General features: G+C 37.7%; 1 protein-coding gene across 2 annotated transcripts in view; it reads right to left on the bottom strand.

Moving 5' to 3' along the window:
• The window catches only part of lpp (LIM domain containing preferred translocation partner in lipoma), a 198368-nt gene that overhangs the window by 16384 nt on the left and 158488 nt on the right, over nt 1–23496 (bottom strand). For both annotated transcript variants that reach the window (XM_084425934.1, XM_084425935.1), the window contains one exon: nt 7605–7774. In XM_084425934.1, the coding sequence (XP_084282060.1) occupies nt 7605–7774 (170 nt within the window). The remainder of the gene's footprint in view (nt 1–7604; nt 7775–23496) is intronic.

Below are 23496 nucleotides of genomic sequence, written 5' to 3'. Positions count from 1 at the left end.
CAAACTCACTCAGAGAGAGGACACATACATTTAGCCTCAGCTGTTCATAAACCATGGGAAGGTATGACCTGTGTCACCATTACAAAAGTTCTTAAAAAGGAATTTAGAGAATGGATTCTGCCCACTGATAGAGGTGTCTATTTGCACGCTAGCCAGGCCTTGCTTTAGCACCCGAATCACTAAAGGAATTATGCAAATTGGGTGTCCGTGGGCCTGTTCTGTTTTAGAGTATGCAGCAGCAGACTTCTGCAATGTGGCATGTTTTACATCACTGCAATCCAAGGCACCTGAAACGACTCACAAAATGTATCCAACAAATGTACACTCATCTGTTTCCACTGATGAATTACTGCTGCCAAGCTAAACATAAAATGTGGGTCAATGAAATGACACCCGCTAGTTCAAGTTTCCATGTGGTGTGTTTCCCCCGAAATAAATTATAAGTAATCAAATAAAAACAGTACCAAAGATTTGTATATTCAAATAAATACTATATTCTTTTGAACTTTCAATTCATCAAATAATCCTGGAAAAATTGATTATCACAGTTTCTACAAAAATATTAAGCAGCACAACTGTTTTCAAAATTTATACTAATAAGAAATGTTTTTAAGCTCCAAATCAGCATATTATAATTATTTCTGAAGGATCATGTGACACTGAAGACTGGAGTAATGGCTGCTGAAAAATTAGCTTTGCCGTCACAGTTATTTTAAATTGTAACTTTTTACACTTTTGACTGTTTTTGACTGTCATGCCTTCGAGGTGTAAGGAAATGCTATATTTTTACTTGATATTTACAAAGGTTGGCGCTTTTATTGCCATTAAACTGAAACTTCTTAGTTTTTCAAAACTATATGAAACCACCACAAATACAAAGTTTACATTCTTAAGAACTTTAAAGTAAATTAAATAGTTTTCTTAAATCATTAACCCATGTACACAAACTTTAAACTTTTGAATTAAATTCTATTTACCACCTACATTCAGCTGGTGCTGCACAAGTTAACTATAGCTTTACACTGAGAGAGGTCTATTTTATGTCTATTTGCATACAAACACAACACTCAGCCCACACCAAGAAACCAACTCTCCCATTCGTCAGAGAAACACTTCTGTTCTCTCCAAAGTAGTGCCTTTTTCCTTCTGGTGTTTTACGCCATAGCAGTTTTCAGGAACATTTGTCTCTAACACTACTAATCACACAGCTCCACAGAGAAGCCTCAAGCGCTGAACTTTCTACTCAAAATCCCTGTCAAAACCCCACAGACCAAATTAACAAAGGACTAAAGGAAGAGGAAAATTATTCGGTGGTTTTGCATTTCATTGCAGAACAATTGTGAAAGTGTCTTTAAACTGTGATTTGTTTTTTTTTGAAACATTACTGTAAATACAGGACAAACATTAGTGATCTAACTGTGAATAATGTGCTTTGATTGCAGAGTATGTGTAAGAGACTCAGTGAGCATGTGCAGCCTTGATTGCATTAGGTGTTTGAAAACGAAAAAGGTCCGAGAGCGGGTACCAGATGTATGCCACAGCTGCTGCTTTACAACACATCAGGGTAAGAAGTGAAAACAACAGACAAGCCACTGATGTTACATTAACAGGATTAGAGACCACTTCATGCAAAAAGGGGATTAATTGAGCTGTGAATAAATTTATCTGTATTGTACCACATTCAAACCAGCAATGATAAGTCAGTGATGGGTGTAGTCAGGGAAAGCCAGAGCACAAAGGCTGATTATTGCCACTGTGCTTTGTGGGTCAGTTGTGACGCTGAGAGCACATGAGTGATAAGACGACAGGAGAGCAGGAAGCAGATGACAGATAACAGAGAATCTCCAGCAGGCAGCCTTCCTGTCTATTACTGAAAGGAATGAATGATATCTAGTTGCACTGTTCAAAAGTTCTGTGTTGTCTAATTGCCTAGAGGTGGAAGCATGCTAACGCTATCAGTGCTGTTCCAAAGAATATGCAAAACTAGAGATTTGAACAAATGGCTTCGTATTTCCTGTTTGACGCTATAGAGAAAGATTACTGGATGTCACTGTGTGATAGCCTTTATTCCCAAACTAAACAGAACTGAAAAAATACTGTTCACCACTTAAGCTTGAAATTTACATATTTGCTTCCTATATGCAAATAGTTATACTATCATTCAAAAGTTTGGGGTCTGAAACATATATATATATATATATATATATATCACTAATGCTTGATTAATAACTGTACAAATTGTAGCTGCCCAAAGACAGATACCAAAAGTCAACCGTAAGGGGAACTTGACATAATAAATGCACATATTTATAATTTTATAATTATAAATGAAATGCAATAGATTTCATACAGAATAAGTGGTGACATTTGCTCCTCTTAAATTAAGGATTTAAATTAGTTTGCTGAATGCTGTTAAGATATCTTTTGATGTCAAGATGACTTTTGAAGTCAAGATGAATCTAAATTTTAAAGGCTATGATGAAGAGCTGAAATCCTGTAATGAAGCAATGAGCATTATGATCAATTATAATTTTAACTCGGGATCCAACACGTTCAAATGAAAATTGTATTTAAAACACTTTAAACACACACTGACAGTCACACATCAAAGGTATTTATAGAAGAAAATGCAGATGTTTAGCAAGACGTGACTAGTTTAAAAAAAGGATGAAAAGAAGATTTCAATAAATGTAGGCTCTTTTCTTTGGGAGAAAGTAAATGACATTAGATACATAACAGGTGTTTTTCCCCCCATCCTGCTCCCTAGTGGCAAACAGAGCAGTAAATGAGATGTTTATATAAGAACAATGAAAATATGAATGCTATGATCCTGTCTCTGCAGATAAATAAACTGATAAATAATGTACAATGTGCATTCTTCCTATCTTAAAAGATTCCTAGACTGACTCGCTGGCCTCATTTGAAGTTTTCCCCCAGCTCACTGGGGGACTGCCATGTCTCTATAGAGACCAAAGTCTCATGCTCATTCTCTAATCGCACAGAGGCGTATGACCCTGAGGATGAGGAGAAAAGAAGAAGAAATTACTTTCATTAAGAAATTCAGATTTCTTCCATCCTTTTGATCTTGTGCCAGAAGAACATTTATGCTGATGAAATGCATAAATAAAGTTCTTAAATTATCCCGGCTCTCTTTAGCGCATGGATCCAAGTTGGAAAACTTCCAGAGGAAGCAAGTACAATCATTCTGAAAGCTGATCAGTGTAGTGGGGTGATTCAAGAGATGGCCCGAGTCACCGATACTTCAACTGATTCATCTGTTGAAGAAGTACACAGACAGACATAATAGTCTGATGCTGTTCTTTGGAACAAAGGTTAACTATTGCTTTGCTGCCCATTTCCTATCATTTTGAAGTTCAGCTGAACAGAGCAAGTGAATCAAATATATGAACGAACTCAGTGTCTCTCTCAGTGCATTGCATTGTGGCTTGAAGTACAGGGAGAGAACACAGTCAGGCATCGGTCATCCAGTGACCTTAAAGAGACAGTTCACCCCACAAATGAAAATTATGTCATCGACACACCCTTATGGCATAATACAATTACATTTCTTTTTTCTGTGGGAGAAAAAAAGAGATTTTGAAAAATGTCAATTGAATAAAAGTTTCATTTGGACCTCAACATTCTTCAAAATATCTCCTTCTGTGTTCCACACTCTCTCAGAAAAAAAGGTACAAAAGCTGACACCGTGGCGGTACCTTTTCAAAAGGTACACCTTTGTACGTAAAGAGTGCACATTAGTCCCTCAAAGGTACATATTGGTACCAAACGTGTACATATTAGTACCTAAATGGTACATATTAGAACCCTTTTGAAGGGTACTGTCCCAGTGACAGATTTTGTACCTTTTTTTCTGAGAGTGCAGGGGGAAAAAATGCATACAGATTTGAAAGAGGTTTGCATTTTTTGACGAACTATCCCTTTAATATCTGGAACTAAAAAACAGCAGCTGCTATGGTGTTGAAATGTATTATTAAAGATTTATTATTTCCAATTTGCCTGTGCTCCCCTGAATATTTAGTGATGATGCTGTGAAACTGTGCCCTGTATTGAACTCCAAGCTGGCACTGTGCCCCAGTTGCAGCGGTAAGTGTAGATGATTTAGTAAGGGTTTACTGAAAAGCTGTCGGAGTGGTAAAGGTGGTTTTGGCTTTGGTGACAGTCCTGGGAATTTCTCTGATCCATTCTTGAGCAGTGGGCAACCAAGAAAGTCAGTGAAACCTCAGTGTTAGCACTAGTGGTTAAAATGTGGAGAATTTGGCATTTCCTACAGTATCAACTACCTATGATGCAACATAGGCTGTCATCTAGTCAAAATAAATTTCACCAGCCAAAATATGTTTTTTCTCTTGAAATGACTGACATAAAGCCAGTGGGAGATAAATGGTACATGTTAGATTTATGGATTGGCATATTTAATATTTGTAAGGGATAACGTACAGTCAGACTGAAGCTTTGTGTTGGGGTCCCAATCAACCAGTAAGGGTTTATTTTGAGAGAATGATCAACTGCTGTACAGTAACCCATTGATAACATGGCTACTTCCAATTAAATGAATTCATGGACATGGAATATGAAATATTAGGTTAATAATAAAAATCGTGCGGTCAGTCAAACTGTGTTGCCCTGGTCAACAGTCATTATTAAGAAGTATTTGACAGCTGAATGCCGCAAATGGCCAATCTGAATCAAGTATTTCAGAGAGCCGTCTAATAAATCAATATACATGACACTTTGGCAACTGCATTTGTCGTGAAGTGTATTCAGTACTCATCAGTCATCAAGCATCTGTTTAGACCAGAGATGCTTAAACCAGGGCCTGTGTGATGACCTTTAATTTGGCCCGCAATGCCATTGAAGCATATCTCCAATTTGTTTAAAAAAAATGTTTTTTTAACTTTTTTTTTATTTATTGAAATGTAGTGAATATAACGCATGTGTTTAAAACACTTACAAATATATATAATTAAAGTCCATTTGAATATAGTTGGATTTAGACCATTTAATTTGGTAAACAAATCTGACCGATATTAACAATATTCTGGCTTCTTTTTAATTTGCATAGTCTGTATAAAAGAGAAGAACACTTAAGAAAGTGCTGGCTCAGTAATACAGTGGTTTCTTAAAAGGGAAATAGGGAAACACTGTGGCCATAACAGAATTGTAAATAGGCTACACGTGCCAGTGGAAATGGAAATAACACAAGTACAAACGGGAAACAATGATGAAATAAAAGGCAGTTTGAGGAATGGCCTGGTTTCTTTGTGAGTTGGACTAATACTTATTTTTAGTGCTTACCGACTCAGGGTTTCAAAATGTTATACTTACAGAAAAAAGATTGATCAAACAGAAATGGACTTTTCTGCACTTTTGCTTTTGTCAAGTTAGAAGTGGGTCAGTATATGGTCCATCCTATCTATATAAACACCACAATCAAATAAAGAATCCTTTTATAACAATATATCATTTGTTTTACAGAGCCTGCTCTCTTACATATAAAGAGCCATGGTTGAGAAAGGTCAGACCAGGTTATTGGTGGCTGAGTGTGAACTAATTTGATTGACAGGTCTTCCAAGTATGTGGCTGTCATAAAGGTGTGAAAGAGTTTGTGACATCACAGTCTTTAGCACTTTGTGATGGTATTTATTTAAAATGTGTTTGTGGATCTTTCTGGACTAGTCAAAATCTGGCTACAACTACACCATCTGTTCTAAAATGCATCTTTCTCCATCGGTGGCCTTTGTAAAATTAGCTGTGTACAAAATTAGAATGGGAATGCTAATGGCCAACTTAGTCCATCCATTACAGACCTCAGCTCAGAACTGCTAACTAAATGAATTTAATAATACTCTACTACTTTTATGTACTTTTATGTATTTTGTGATCCCTTTTCGTTTCCCCACACATAGTTCAAAAAATCTGCATTGCAAAACTTAAAAAAAAAAAAAAAGGGTTTTGTAATAATGACAAGCAAAGTATGCTTCTAAAAACTTTCAATGTCTACCAGCACAGATGTTGCACAACTCTCAGATGTGGGAAAACATGGCCAGAAAGTTTGAGAGTTTTTTATGAGAAACTCCTAACCTCTAGTTCAGTGAGAAATGCAAATTTTCATGCATTACTGTAACTGTCACTAATTTCTGTTTCTCTTACTGTTCGCCTGAAGAAACAAGAGAATTTTCAACAGATATTTCAGCAAAAAAAAAAAAAAAAGGGAAGGTGGACGGTGAAGGGAGAAAAAGGAGGCCCTGATTTGCTTTCCAATCTACAAAGGAAAGTAATCCTATCTGGCAGTTTAATGTGATTTTAATACTCGTGTTACATCTCAAGTGTGATTTGCCCGTGTAAATGCTTATCAGATGTATGAGATGAAGTTGAACGTGACGCTTGGTCCTTTGCATGCGAGGCGATTGTTTGTCTAATCTTTCTGCCTCTTACGGATTTGACTACCGAGCTAACAAGTGTGAAGCAGCTCATCAGGGAAGAATGAGCAGTGTGACAGGAATAGGTGAATGATTATGAAAAGAGAGCAACGGTTTGGGTAACATTTCTGAAAGAACCTAAATCCAGGTTTTACACAGAGCCAGATGCTCCTGGCAGATCTTAGACAAGTCCTCAGAACATGGAGCTAATGAGAGCTGAAGCTAGCTTCATATGAAGACAAGGAAGCTAGAGCTTCAAAGAGCATGCAAACTACTGCCGCTGAAGTATTTCCTCTTAGATATGTGTGTAGAAATGTGCAGAGCGACGAGTAAATAGACAGTATGATCAACAGCTGAGGTTGCAATGTGTCAGTGTATTTATATATTTATTATTATTTACTATTTTTCATTCATGCACACAACCTTTTTTAAACGTTTGGGGTCAGTAAAGATTTTCAAATACATGCTGTTCTTTTGCACTTTCTATTCATTAAAGTATCCTAAAAATATATATAACTATCATTGTTTCCACAACAATATTAAGCAGCACAACTGTTTTCAATACTGATAATAATAAGAAATGTTATTTAAACACCAAATCAGCATATTAGCATGATTATTGAAGGATAAAATGACACTGAAGACTGAAGTAATGGGCAGGTGAATATATATAAAACATTTTTATAAAAAATGGTAAATATATAAAAATAGAATTTTGAATTGTAATAATATTTCTTAATATTACAGTTTTTACTGTATTTTTTGATCAAATAGATGCAGCCTTGGTGAGCAGAAGAGATGTTAATTTTTTTGTTTTTAAATACATCTTGCCAACGCCAAACTTTTGAATGGTAGTGTATACATATACATACATACAGTATAATATTTATTTCAGAGCTGTGGCAAAGAGGGTAGTTCTTTGCACATATATGGAGCAGTTGTGCTACAAGAACCTCAGGTTCGAGTCTTGCCTGTCAAATCTGCACCATCCTACCTAATACAGCCAAAAAGCCAAATAAAACTCTCACAAACATTCATCAACATTAGAAAGAAATGACAGTAAAAATGACGTACGTATGCACCAGTTGTGCACCTAGTAGATATTTTGCGTGACTTAAAAAACTTGGTACTATTAGTGTACGAGACCCAGTGTGTCACACTCACGATATAGCAGGGTTCGCAGTAAGCCTTCTTTTCCACGGCATAAAAGGGCTTCCCTCTGAGCTTGGAACCACAGGTCATGCAGATGAAGCAGTGCACATGGAAGACCTGGTCCATGGCGGTACAACCCGTCCCTTCACCGACCACATTCTCCCCACAGCACGCACACCGACCTGCAAAATACAGCAGTGGGATTATTGTATGGATGCTGATGGCAAATGATATAAACTAAACAAAATAAAATAAAATAAAAACAACAGCATGGTAAGAGATAAAAAACAGCATCATTTGCCACTTTCATAAAAAAAAAAAAAAAAAAAAACCTTTTAATTAAGAATGGCTATTTCAAGTGAAGATATGGGTTATTCACCCCTTTGCTCTCCTCCAAACCACAAGGTTTATGTGTCAATTTTTTATTTTATTTTTTAAATCAGATCAGATGTTTCAACTCTAAAGCAGACTAACACTTCAGCTTTCAGGTTCAGAGATAATCTCGAATAAACAGTGTGTCTGTCGCCTCTTTCAAGCAGACTCTTCTTTGTGGTACAACCAATGATAACATAATCTACTCTACTGAGTAATTGCACGTCTTACGGATAAAAAGAATTAAAAGACTCAATGTCAAAAGAAACAGAATATGAGGAGCATTTCTAAAGTTAGGTTGATTCCATCTCCAGGGAATTTACCCCTTTAAAGTGTTTGGATTTTTTTTCCTTTTTAAAAAGGGCAAAGTGATCGGTTGCCCTACAATTGTAGAAATCTAAGGCGCTTAATAAGGTCAGTCACTTAATAGAGACTGAGCTGATTTTTTTTTTCCTTTGCGAAGAGAATGGAGATCAATGCATCACCGCTTGCGCAAATACCACCCACCATCTGTCAACTCGCCCATCACAACATGCTAAAACAGATGAAACTTATCACTCAGACGATGTCAGATGCGTAAAGAGCAGGGATATCTCATATTCAATTTAAACACTAATAAAATCCATCGCATCTCTCTTCAGACCAATCTTCCCCTAATAGCCACATATAATATCCCCACTGGAATGAGAATAAGATTAAACACATTGGCACATTGACACACACACAATCTTTTTATGATAAAACGAAACTTTGGAAGTGGAAAGAGCACAATCTTTGTGTTATAGGGCATCTGCCATTGCACCCAAAAAAGATCCTGATTGCATATTGTGTGACACGGCATTTGGATATCTGTAATTGAGTTGAAGCTATCTTTAATTGAGCTTAAGATGTCTCCAACTCAATGCAAAGATATCTTCAAACCAATTAATGACGCTAGCAGTTTAATTAGCAGTATCAGGAAATAATGCGCTTTAGAGCCATATCTTGTGGTGTTTTCCTTTTTACACATCTGAGGACAGATACGATCTCAAAAAAAGAGAATGTGAGATATTATGAATTAATTTACTTAACTTTAGTTCTGTAGTTCCTCATTTTTCTTTTCTCTTTCTTTTGTGCTTCATTTAAGCCTGTTTTTAGAAATGATACACTCTCTGACTGCAATGAGAGCCAGAGTTCAAGCTTGTCACAGACAAAAGGCGAAGCAGCGAGGAGGAGAAATATCAGACACGCTCCCATTTTCACCGCTGAAGCTGTCGGCGGCATCAACAAAACAGACTGAACTTTTCCGCTCTTCAGATTAGATATCAAAGCTGAGCTGAATATGAGCACCTCTTCTCAACAAAGTTTTAATCGTAGATAATTCTCCTCGTGTGAGTGTGGATTAACACGGGGATATCTGTTCAGTTCGATCGATGCATTGCAAAAAAATCTGTACTTTTTTATCTTGTTTTCTAGTAAAAAAAAAAGAATCTAGACATTATTAAATAAGATACATTTACTTAAGATGCAAAACTGTGAGATTAAGAGAATACATTTTGAAATATTCTTACTACTGTAAACATGGGGGAAAAAAAGTATATTCTCTAAAACAAGTCAGACCTAGTCAAGCCTTGACCCTGATATTAAGCTATTTTGCTTTTCAAGTAAATGTACACTACCATTCAAACATTTGCGGTCAGTATGATTTTGTCAGTATTTTTGTTTCTCATGAATGCATTAACTTGATCACAAATTCTATTTCAAATAAATCTTCTTTCTATTCATTAAAAAAAATCCTGAAAATAATGTAGCACTGTGCAAAAATATTAAGCAACACAATTGTTTGCAACTGAAAATAATAAGAAATATTTCTTGAGCACCAAAGCAGCATATTAGAATGATTTATGAAGGATCATGTGACACTGAAGACTGGAGTAATGATGCTGAACATATTAAAATAGAAAACCGTTATTTTAAAGTGTAATATTATTACACAATACTACTATTTTGAATCAAATACGTGAGTTTTGCTGTGCATTTTTAACATTTAAAAAAAATCGTACCAACCCCAAACATTTGAACGGTAGTGTATCTTGTTTTTTATCATTTAAAAAAGTGTGTGAAGACAAAAGTGCTTTATGGTTGATTCTGTAGATAGCTATACAGACCATTACTTTAATTAAAGGCACTGTGAAATGATCCGACACAAGGTTTCCATGAATTGTCACACCTGTCTATGAAACAGCAGCATAATAAATGAATGTCATGTTGATAAATAATTACCACTTAGCCCTATGTTGTGTGCTCCATGTTGAACTGTCACTAAAACTAATGTGAGCTACTTCACTGACGCTGATCTCTAGATAATTCCCCCTCCATCCCGCTGAGCTGTACCTGCAGCAGGGTTCTGCTAAGGAACAGCACAGAGCAGGCGGAGGAAATAAAGTGGAGCCGTCTGCCTGCCGCAGCTCCCCAGGGGACCTGTGGGGGTGGGAGGAATCCCAGGCAGAGGTAATCACTTCAGATGGGCTGAAACAAGAGTGGCACTGGATCACAGGCCCCTCTGAGCCAAACCAGTGTGTGAGAGAGACAAGCACAGAAAAAGAGAAGAGAGAAAGTTAGAGTGGGAAATACAGCCAAGGGATGAGCGCAGGTCACCCTCAGAGCCTGAGTGGAGGAAATCCTCTTTTCAGACTCTCAGGATGTACAGAGAAATCCTCAAATGCCTTTAGAGCATATAAGGTCACTTTTGTCAGGTGAAGGACCAGTTCAACAGAAACACCGGACCACATGACACGCAAAACAATTACCTAAGTAGTGTACTAACTATCCTTATACCCTATATCTTAAATAACAGTTAAATATGCTGACAAATAACCATCAGTTATGTTATAGTCAACAGACTATGCACTTTATCACAAATGACAGAGTTTACAATTATCACGGTTAACATGGATCAGCAACATAAGATTAGTTAGCGCTTTAAAAACTGGGGTCTGAGGAAGGGGTTCTATAAAGGGTCTGCAAAAAAATGGAGAGAAAAACAAATTACAACGTGTATTTTTGGGCCTGTCAAAGTTAGTGTATTATCTTAAGATATACACTCAGTGTTTAAAACACTGATTTTTATATATTTGGCAAATTTCAAAAGGTTTGAAATACAGAGGTTTCTAAAGGTTTGAAATACAGAGATTAAATCACAACTATTTTATTCTATTAATAGCCATTGTTTTTACCAGCAAGAAATCATTACATTAATATACATATACACACTCACCTAAAGGATTATTAGGAACACCTGGTCAATTTCTCATTAATGCAATTATCTAATCAACCAATCACATGGCAGTTGCTTCAATGCATTTAGGGGTGTGGTCCTGGTCAAGACAATCTCCTGAACTCCAAACTGAATGTCAGAATGGGAAAGAAAGGTGATTTAAGCAATTTTGAGCGTGGCATGGTTGTTGGTGCCAGACTGGCCGGTCTGAGTATTTCACAATCTGCTCAGTTACTGGGATTTTCACGCACAACCATTTCTAGGGTTTACAAAGAATGGTGCGAAAAGGGAAAAACATCCAGTATGCGGCAGTCCTGTGGGCGAAAATGCCTTGTTGATGCTAGAGGTCAGAGGAGAATGGGCCGACTGATTCAAGCTGATAGAAGAGCAACTTTGACTGAAATAACCACTCGTTACAACCGAGGTATGCAGCAAAGCATTTGTGAAGCCACAACACGCACAACCTTGAGGCGGATGGGCTACAACAGCAGAAGACCCCACCGGGTACCACTCATCTCCACTACAAATAGGAAAAAGAGGCTACAATTTGCACGAGCTCACCAAAATTGGACAGTTGAATACTGGAAAAATGTTGCCTGGTCTGATGAGTCTCGATTTCTGTTGAGACATTCAGATGGTTGAGTCAGAATTTGGCGTAAACAGAATGAGAACATGGATCCATCATGCCTTGTTACCACTATGCAGGCTGGTGGTGGTGGTGTAATGGTGTGGGGGATGTTTTCTTGGCACACTTTAGGCCCCTTAGTGCCAATTGGGCATCGTTTAAATGCCACGGCCTACCTGAGCATTGTTTCTGACCATGTCCATCCCTTTAGGACCACCATGTACCCATCCTCTGATGGCTACTTCCAGCAGGATAATGTACCATGTCACAAAGCTCGAATCATTTCAAATTGGTTTCTTGAACATGACAATGAGTTCACTGTACTAAAATGGCCCCCACAGTCACCAGATCTCAACCCAATAGAGCATCTTTGGGATGTGGTGGAACGGGAGCTTCGTGCCCTGGATGTGCATCCCACAAATCTCCATCAACTGCAAGATGCTATCCTATCAATATGGGCCAACATTTCTAAAGAATGCTTTCAGCACCTTGTTGAATCAATGCCACGTAGAATTAAGGCAGTTCTGAAGGCGAAAGGGGGTCAAACACAGTATTAGTATGGTGTTCCTAATAATCCTTTAGGTGAGTGTATGTGTGTGTGTATATTATTAGAGAATTATTGTTCACACTTTAGATTAGGATCCAATTCTCACTATTAATTACGACTTTTGCCTCAAGAAACTCCTTTTTACTGCTTATTAGTCATTAGTAATGAAGTTTGTTACGTTTAGGTATTGGATAGGGATTGGATTGGATTAGGAACATAGAATATGGTCATGCAGAATAAGGCATTAGTATGTGCTTTATAAGTACCAATATCAGCCAATATTCTAATACGCATGCTAAACTAACTAGTTAATAGTGAGAACTGGACCCTAAATTAAAATGTTACCAAGTATACAGTAGGCTTTGGCTTTAATACAGTAGTCTTAGGTGGACGTGATCACAGATCATTCAGTAACACTTGTCTGTAGGTGCATTTGGTCATTGTTATTTAGCAGTCGTCCGGTTTCCACAGGCTATAAGTCACGTTTCTTTCAATATTGGAGTCAGTAGGGAATACAGTTAGAGGACCCACATAAATTACATCAGCAGCTCTAAAGAAATCTCTACAGACACACAAATGGTCCGAAGTCACACACAAATATATTATGTGAAGCCTAATATCTGCAGGCAGGAGATCAGCGAGTTACAACTGTCTCTGTAAATGTGGGGCCTAATTGTTCTTTGACTCATTTGTAGCCGCAAACATCTCTGGTGAATCCGTCGCTTTCAGACTGAGCTTAATAGAAAAGTTTATTTTTCAGTTTATAAATGACCACATTTTTACTATCAGCTGCTCACAACCCGATTCCTAATAAAAGCACCATTTGTACATCTCTATCAAGCTCAATTGCTTTTGAGAAAAAAAAGGAAAAAAAACACTGGACAGAGAGGGCTCATGAAAGAGCCTTCGCTCCCCTGTGTCCCTTGCTCTGGGAATGGAAGGCGAGTCTTCATATTAAAACTTCAAATAGTTCCTTTGTAACCAGAAGGGGTAGGAGTGGTAGAGTTCATTTACACTTTACACTTTCTCTTCTGTTTTCACCATCCCTATGAAGCCTCTATTCTTTCTTATATGCAACCTCAGAAAAGAAAAGAGAAATAATAAGGATGGAATGAAGGAAGAAGAAAGAGGCCGAGTGTGTTGCTCACAAGCTTTGTGAAAGGCTTAAAGCGGTTAGGCATTTTAATTGGATAAAAGGAGAAGATTAAAGAGTTCTTGACTCCGTTCCATAAATAATTGATTTCTAATGTATTTGTGGTGGCAGGCTGATGCTGTTGTTTGGCGATGGTGGATGTTTTGAGTGGCAGGCCTGCTAAGATTTCCTGCACATCTCCGTCTCGCCGCTCTTTGTTTTTTCACGCTGCGATGCAAGAGAGGTGCATGAAAGGCGGCGCGAGCGCGAGCAGCAATTTTGATCTTACATTGCCGGAAATCAAAGATCATGCGTGTAAAGAAGGGAACGCAAAGAACTTTTTTTGTGGAAGGCCAAACTTTCCTGACTCGCTTAGAAAAGAAGGTGTGATTCTTTAAGGAGGAAACACAGCCTTCTCAGTACTGGGAGACAAAGCGCATCGCTACAACACGCATGTAAACAAATAAACACAACAGATCCACAACACATATTCTGGGCTTGCAAGAACTTTGTTTCTTCAGAAAGAATATTTTGCGGTGTAAACAACAGAGCGTTATTAGACAGAAATAGTAATGCAACACAGATTCCCACAGATGGAATTCATCTCGTTTTTTAGGAACAATAGTAAACAACACATTCCTGCAGCTGGAGTGAGAAAATGAAATGATTTAAAAAAACATCTGTTTCAACAGCAAATTCTGCTCCAGCAAATTATGCTGCTCTAATTCACAAATTTATTACAGAGCAATGTTACCAAACACACGCTTTGTTCCCCCCACCCACCCCACACAAAAGCTGGGGAAGAAAAAAAATAAATCTGTTGTGACAGGCTCTGTGTGCAAAGAACGAAAAAAGATACAAAGTCATACAAAATGTTTATATATTAGATTGCAAACAAACGCTAATGGGGTCATTGTGATGCAATTTTTTGGTTCTGTCCATTAATTTACTTAAAATACAGTACAATTCACACATGCAATGAGTTTAATACACCTCTTCTATGATGAGCATAACTTCTGTTCTAAGAATAATTAATTATTTTAGGGGGCAACAGTCCTGATATCATAATGAAGAAAAAAATTAAAAGAATGAAATACTTGAAAAGAAAACCGAAGCACTTTAACATAATCTTGCATTATTATTATTATTATTTAAAAAAAACTGCTTTTTAATAAAAAAATATAAAAAAATAAAACATTTGTCCAAATGGCAGCATAAATGCAATATTTCTTAACACACATTTGTTTTTGAACTAGACTTTTAAAAGATTTTTGGTTTTCTTTATTATGGACACTAAGCGCTAAAAGGTTTTCAACAATTACACTAAAAGCTTCAAATTTCCACTTATTTGTATTGTTTTGAAATTTCTGTCTTCTTCTTGTGTTTTCCCTATTCACTCCTCCCGTCTTTTCTGTGTGCATTCATTCCAAAGGCCTTCTACGTAGTTGTACGGCTGGTTTTACTCCAGATGACAAAAGGAATGGGTGTCATCAATGTGCTTCAATCTCTCAATGCCCCTTACCCATAACCCCCTGTAATCTCATTCCCATATCAGCAAACGATGATGAGGCAGAATGGGATGTGACTCTGGAGCGGGGGGAAACATGCCACAATGCATTACCTCTCAGTGTGTCAGGCCTGCAGGGCAGCGTGCAGATGACAGAGAGGGTGTGGGAGAAACGTATGGGTTACACGTCCTGGAAGTAGGTGGGAACTGTGACATGGACAGGTGCCAGAGTGTAAACTGGCCGAGTGAACAGAAAAAAAAAAAAAAGAGAGAAAGCGAGATAAAGAAGAGAGTCAGAGCGTGGAGGTGAGTGAATGTGTTGGACTGCATGTTTGTGTGGCACAAAACATTCTTTCTTGGGGTCAAACGCTCACCCACGAATGAAATCTAGCAACATGATTCATAGTAAGCCCTCCAGCTCCTTAAACTAGGCCTGCAACGCAGACAATCTTGCAAGCCTCAGTGGAGCTGTCTCAACGAGGCACAATCGCCGACCCGCGCTCTCCGACAATGAAGGTTCGTGTTAGATGATATGACCTCACATGAACCATCGCGGAAAACAGGCCCTCCCTGACCATCTGAGGTAGGAGCCGGGAGAGGAGAGAGAAAGAGAGAAAGGAGAGACTGTTTTAAGTGGCACGCCACACTCTGATGTGAGACTAGAAAGCAGTGTGTCCTTGGTCTTGAAGAGCTGAAACATAAACACGCCATACAAGAATAAAAAAGACAAGAAAGAAACAGCAGCCAATACTCATGTGTGCATGGAAGAAAAAATATGCAGAATCCAGACAAGGCTCTAACTATATATTCAGGACCCAATTAAATTATTTAAAAGAATAGTTCACCTAAAAATAAAAATGCTGTCATGATTTCCTCAACCTCATGTTGTTCCAAACCAAACTTTTTCTTCCGTGAAACAAACGTCAATTTATGAAACATATTTGGTGTGTATTCAAGTAAATTGTCAGTTATGTTTTAAGTGAACGTAAACAGAGTTGAGAAAGAAAATGCATGTGTAACAATATAATGGATCCTTAAAGGCCTTAAAGTGACAGCAGCCTAGTATTCCGGCTGCCAAATAATGAGATAATATATTTTTTTTAAATTTCAATGGTATTGAAAATTGTGGCCAGTGAAAATGCTGAGTGCTTTTGCTAGTAACTTTGGAAAACCACTAGCCACAATGGCTGGTGAGTAGATAAAAGTTATTGTCAAGCCCTGTTCATATTGATATCAATACCTGTATATTGGTATATATCACAGCTCATTTAGATAGTATGGCAGTGGTTTTCAACCAAATTAACAAACCATTATTAATATACTTCAATAATCTAACTCTAATCTAAATTAAAATGTCTTTTTTTTCCTTCCCTAAATAGTTTTTATCGCAGAACAAGTCATTCTTAAAACGTCTACAAATAACAACAATTATTTGTGGTTAGTTAATTTTATATCAACTCTCACAGTAAATAAAAAAAGTTTTAAAACAGCTTTGTCATCATAACAGAAGAAATATTTTAGTCTTCATGGGGGTGGCTTCAAATTTTCTGACTTTTCAAGTCAAAAAGGGTGAGAACCACTGTTATTAGGGATGCTTTTATGGTAAGTTCCATAAAATTCCGTAAATTCTAAGTTCCCTTTTTGAAAAACTAATTCCCCAGTCCCCGTTCATTGTAACTGCATGGAAACCAGCGACCAGTACATTGATATGTAAAAAGGAGAATTGTTTATGCATTTGGAACAAATTGAGTGAAAAAAATGCTTTAACCCTTAGGGGGTCTAAGGTGTTTTTGGGGTCCTTGAGATGTTTTGACATGCCCTGACATTTGTGCTTTTTTCAAACATATTAATGGCAAAGGTGCCATTACACTCTATTCAGCACAAACAGGGCTACCATAATATGTGAGCAACATGTATGTACATGTTTGTATTTTTGAGAGAATAATGTTTAGAAACAACTATTGAAAACATCATGCTGCTATCTGCTAATCTGAATATTGCAGATATGACTCTGGATTCATAGGAGGTGAATACATGGACTATATCGTCACCAGCCATTCAAAGATTTTCATGATATTTATGTTATCTTCAGAGGACTCTGTGAGTTAACAAGCATCAGGTCGCACCTCTCAAGGAGGCAAAGAGTTAGTGTAGAGGTAAGAGGGCAGAGTCCCTCCCAGTCGACATTAGAGCTGATGGAACAGAATGAACATAGGAAGCGCTAGGGCTTTTCAAGTCAACCAATCAAATTCATATACTGTACAATAGAAGTATACAGAATTACATATATAACAAAATAAAAAAAAAACTGTTCTGACATGGTCAGGCCAGCTTATTAAACATTATATACAGTGAAAGTGTTCACTCATCTGCAGCATTAACATGATCCACTTCTACCTGTTTGTTCAAGAGCTGCACAACTGCTAGAGGGCAAACATGGAGGGGGATGGAGTTTGTGTTCATTGCAGGGTAAAGTTAACCAAATCAATACAATCACAAACTGAATGTGATCGCTTGTCTAATAACCCAGGATTTGAACTCGGGACTGAGTAATCTCATTATGAGTAAACATTTCGTTTTTGTAGTCAAAACATGATCGTTGCAGATTTGTCTTTAAAATAAAAAAAATTGGTTATTTAAGAAACGTATAGGTAGTAAATATATTCTATACCTGTATATACAGGTACTACACAGTCAAAGATACATGGAATGGGGTACTACATATAAAATACATGTAAGTCCCGGTTATTTTTGGAAAACATGGCACGTTTTACCATTGTTATGCAGACAACACCCAAATGTATCTGCCTCTGAAGCATAAGAATGACTTAGACTCTATTGCTGCCTGCCTTTCTGAAGCCTGGATGTCTTTAAATTTCTTACCTTTAAACGAGAGTAAACTGAGATTATTGCGCTTGGCCTCTCTGAAACCCTGATTTAAACGTTGGTGTTTAATTTTCTTATGTTAAATCATGTGTGAAACAGTTTTATTAGATAGCGGCCATAAAGTTTGATTAGCAAGTTAACCTATAGTTGTCAAATATAGTTTCTAACAAGAGAACTTTGGCTAAAGTGAAGTCATTCATTTATTTTTAAGAACATTGAAACAGCGATTCATGCTTTTATTTCCTCTAGACTTGACAAATGCAATTCCCTGTATTTGGGGATCAGCTATTCCACTCTTTTTCCTCTCTCATTACCTCGATTACAAATGGTTCAAAATGTGGCAGCAAGACTTTTAACATGGTGTTTGCAAATGTGAATATATTACTCATGTCTTAGTGTCTACACTGGCGTACGGTCCGTTATATAATTGATTTCAAATTGCTCTTGCTTGTTTTTAAAACTTTAATGGTCTAGTACAGTTCTTTCCTCTCTGACCTTTTGCTAGAACATTTTTCAGTGAGAACTCTTAGGTCCGCCAACCAAAGTTTACTAACTGTTCCTAAGTCTAAGCTAAAATCTAGGGGTGATTATGCACCGTAGTTGCACCAAAACGGTGTAACAGTTTATTAATTCCTATTAGAAGTGTAGCAACAGTACATACTTTTAAATCAGAATTATATACACATCTATTCTATTTAGCCTACAACTTGTGATGTCTTCTTGTTGGCTGCTGTTTTTATGTCTTGCATCATTTTCATCTTATGGATATTTTTGGGGGGGTATTTGTAACTTATTCGAGTCATTGTACAGCACATTGATCAACTGATGTTGCTTTTAATTGTGTTTTATAAATAAATTGAGATTAAGAACCCTGTAGATCTTTTTTTCTTCTATCTAGACCTGAACTCCTCCTTGTTTTGTTCAGCATAGGTACTTAAGGGCCTCTGTGATCCACAACTGCTGGGGAATGGCATGATATTGGGGAAAGCATTTGGCATTTTTATAGAGATTGCCATTGTCCGCACATTAATAAAGTGTACTGTACAATTTAGAGTAATGATGTTCTTACCATTTGCCTTACAGAACATATCCCATTTGCAAAGCCCTCTCAGCTTTGTCTATTTCTTCAAATTGAACATGAAAACCCCTGTAGCAGTTAATATATAAGTAGTTTGACATTTGGGTCATAAAATCTGTGCTTTACCCTTGTAACGCCATTGGCCGTGCCATTTATTCATAAACAAAAACACTTTTCTTACTCTTGCTAATGAACAAGGAAAAAAACAAACTGCAACTGTGGAGTCTAGAGCATCAGCTCTCGGCCAAGTTTCAGTGTTTGTATTCTCATTCACTCTTGGTCAGTTGCTTGTCTATTTTATTAACCAGAGACTTAACATTGCCCAAGGCAGGTAAGGCCTGGATCTTTTCCTTTTGATTCTACACAAGCTTTCCTTCCCCAGCATCAGCGTGGGAACCCATTGGCAGCTTGTAAACAAAGGATGCTTCTTGTAGTTCAGCTAAATTATTCTTGCTGCCCATTGTGGAAACACATATTACAAATTTCCAAATGTCAATAAAACATGAAACATTTTCAGCTATGTCCCGTGTTTGTAGTTAGTAATGCTTTGATGTTAAAACATTTAAAATACTTAAATATGTTGCAAACAAAAAAATATAACAGTTGTAACACTTTTGCATGCTGTATTTAAGAGCAAAACCCTGTTTTATTAATTAATTACCCATAATCCACTCTAACTAAATTCTCTAAAATAGCGGTGCACAAATTGCATTCAGCACTGATTTTGTCAGCATGTTTGCATTGTACCTGAGTTCGTTCAGGTCACTGGATGCTAAAAAATGCATACAAAGATAAACAGCATGCACCTTTTTGCCGGGCCTTTATTACCAAATTTTAAGTGCCACCTCTAAATATTACTTAAAGGACAATAATAATCATAGGTTCACTGGTTTACTGTTCATGTAGTTCTTGGCCTGTTTTAGGGTTACAGTACTTTAACATGCCACAAATCCCATGTTTCTACACACACACACACAAGTGGGAGTGAATTTTAAAGCACACTCCTGAGACTTCGCTAAGGGCAAGTGCGTAATATGCAAATGCTCAACCAGAGTATCTAGGACAATGCACAACGCTCTCTGATATAAAGCTCTATTAATACACTCCGAGACACTGAAGCCTTTTACAGAAGTGTTGATAATGTTGCGTTTGAAACACAAAGCTCAATGCCACTTGACCCATTTACTACAGTCCAACGTCTGGGGTCTCACATACTACAGTATGTGTTCAAAAAAATCTCAAACTCTTCCAAGTTTCTTCATCAAGTTTTCATGGCAAGATGTCTCATAAATTATGAGAGCATCTCCAGCTGACTTTTGAAAAACGCTTCAATTCCCGACTCCTATCCACAGCACAAAGAAAGGAAAAAAGTTTTGGTTGACCATTGAGTCATTCGCCTTTCGAAATCTTTAATCTGATTTTTCGAAATCTTTGAAAATTGATCTGACGCATTTTTGCACCCCAGAAGTTTTTTTTTGGAGAGCCAAACTGTGGAGCTAAGGAATTGCTCCTCATCTAAACTCTTCTGAGAGTTCCCTAATGAGTTACACAAACTCAATCTCTCTGAGTACAAAAAAGAACAGGATCTCTCGCAGAGTACAGTGAGACAGAAATATCAATTAATCAGAAACTTCAGAGACAGTTTTGGTAGCAATTCACTTACATGGCATATACAGTGTGCCTCAAAGTCTGCATTATTCAGTTCTGTGTCTCGCTTGTGCTCTTTAGAAATGAAAATACCACGTAATGGAGGAAGGAGGTGCTGAGTGTGTTGGCTTGAACTGTGATGAATGCAGCCAACTGTGAAAACTATTACGTGTTCCTTGTCTTATGACGGATTATGTTCTAGCACAGTGTACAACTGAATTACCACCTAACCAATCTCTGCTAATAATTACACTAATTTATCTAGCCTCATACTTTTCTCATACTCAAGGGTTGTTGTATTCAGGATGAGAAACAGAAGAAAACGGAATGTCTCTGGAGAAGCCAAGTCCTCTGTTCCAGCAGTACAAACTACAATAACGCCAACTGAGGGAGCGGAGCGCTAAGCGTCCAGCCGGGAGAGATCATGGCATTGACTCTGATTAATTTAGTTAATTATTAGCCTTGGGGTTCCATTTCAGCAGTCACTCACAGCACCCGTTCTATCCCCCATCCTGCCCTTTTAAAAGGAAGGAGGCCTTGAACAAGCAATCAGATGGGTAGCAATTACAGAGTTTCTTATACTCAAAGGGTTCCTCATCTTTCAGCCCAGATCTTCAGAGGAGTTCTGGATGACATCCTGCAGGATCATAAGATAAATCTTAAGGGAAGGAGATGTGTGGGGAAGACAGGCAGAAATGAAATGTAAGAAAGGAAGCAATCTCTTTATCTCTGCAATAGGTTTTTGACCAGATGAATTAGTTGACAGTTTGCTTCTTTTGACATATTTCTATCGAAATAGGACACTGGGCAGGGACAAATCAAAGGGCTTTTTAAAGAGGACCTGATATGCTTTTTTATAAAAAAAAAAAAAATACATTTGACATTTTCTTTAGTGTGTTGCTATTTGAGCATGAAAAAGGTTTGCAAAGATACAAAGCACAAAGTCCAGGAGTTCGTCTCTATGGGCCCTATTTTAACGATCTAAGCGCATGGTCTAAAGCGCAGGGCACAAGTTCACTTAGGGCATGTCCGAATTCACTTTTGCTAGTTTAACGACGGGGAAAAATGGTTGCGGCGCATGGTCTAAAAGGGTTGTCCCTATTCTCTTAATGAGTGCTTTATTCTTTAAATGCCAGTTGCGCTCGCGCCATGGCAGATTCGCTATTTACATGATGGAATTTGATAGTGGAAAGACCGAACGCGTCTCCAGAGCGCCTCCAGAGAACTGCTCGTGCGCGAGGTAAAAGGTCTTTGTAGGTAAACGGCACTTTGGGTCTTCTTTTACAATGTAATACTTTTAATTGTAATATTTGCCATGTTTGTGTGCTGCTATGCATCCCTGGTGTTTAATAAGCAGAATGTACGCGCGTTGTGGATCCGCCTATAGGCGCAAAATATTTACAAAAAATATTGCGAAAAAAAAATATATCTATTTCTGTTGCCTCAAAATAGCAATGCGCCAACAATGTGCCAGAACACACCTAGTTTTCAGACCAGCACGCCCATGGGTGCACAATTGGGTGCAAATGCATTTGCTATTTAAACAACATGGCGCAGGATGTGAAAATGATAACTGCGTCGGACTGAAACTAGCAAAAAACACAAAGCGCTGCATTGCCGGGGCCCTATGTCAGTAAGCACCATTTCTAAACTCCCTGAGACACCTCAATTGTAGTCTTGAGTTTCCTTCCAGGAATGTATGTCACAATATTCCTCATTTAAATAATTCACGTCCAAGACATAAGAAGACATAAGAAGAAAAAAGAAAAGAAAAGAAAAGAAAAGAAAAGAAAAGAAAAGAAAAGAAAAGAAAAGAAAAAAGGGCCGATGCCTAGTTGAGTTGCATTAGTTGTGTGTTGAAACATGCGGTTATGGTAAGGGCTGTGATATTTCCAAAAACACGCTCAAAGCAGTTGACCAATCACAGCACAATGGTCCAGCTGAAAAATCGGAGCACACTGTGCTTTTTGGAAGGAGGGACTTAATAGAGACAGACTCTAAACAAAGCGTTACTGACAGACTGGGAAGAGAGGAGCTGAAACAATGTAAAATTGTTTTTTGAACATTCAAGTAAAACCTATTATAGTAGACCCCAAAAACAAAATCAAGACTTTGTAAAAGGGCATCAAATTTGCATCACAGTCTGGTAAAAAAATACGATTTGCTACTTGCTATTGCTAATAGGTGGATTAGCTATTGCCTATTCCCTATATTAGTCCACTTATTATCGTTCATTTGAGGGAGTGAATGAAAACGAGTGAGCGAATTTGGACAGTGAGTACGCCGGAAGGGCTGGCGCTTGTGCATAGCTTGTACTTGCTATTTAAAAATCATTTGACTGGCAGCTCCAGTGGTAATGAAAAAATGTATCTTGAACTCTGACATGGAAACTACATATAAACCTTCATTCAATTATTTAATAATCAATTAAAAAGGAATTTGTAACTGTACGATATTACGCTGTAGCCACATTGGACAAGTGGTTTGGAAAATGGTTCACCTGCGGGCGCCATCTTCTGGCGAGACATGATAATTCATTCGGCGGAATCGGCGCGCGACTCTCAGTGCATTAAGGGAATTCTCTAGCCATTGAGTGTACATTAGTTGTATACTCATTGCAGTGCATTGTGGGATTGAAAACATATAGTTTTGGACACCACTACAAATAGCTGTCCCCTCAAATAGTGCCCTTTTTTAGGGTATAGGAGTTGATTGTTGATTTCGGACATTTCAGACACAGCCCTGAATTGGGTGTGTCAGATAAGGGAGACATGGGCTATGTTCTGTCAGTCCAAAATCCAATTAATTGTTTATCCGACTGGAATCTGATCTAAATTATTGATTGTCCACACTA

Source organism: Rutilus rutilus (genome assembly GCF_951802725.1).
Source record: "Rutilus rutilus genome assembly, chromosome: 12".
NCBI classification, from domain to species: domain Eukaryota; kingdom Metazoa; phylum Chordata; class Actinopteri; order Cypriniformes; family Leuciscidae; genus Rutilus; species Rutilus rutilus.
The sequence above is the reverse complement of the archived record's forward strand: the minus strand, read 5'-3'. Positions and strand labels throughout refer to the sequence as shown.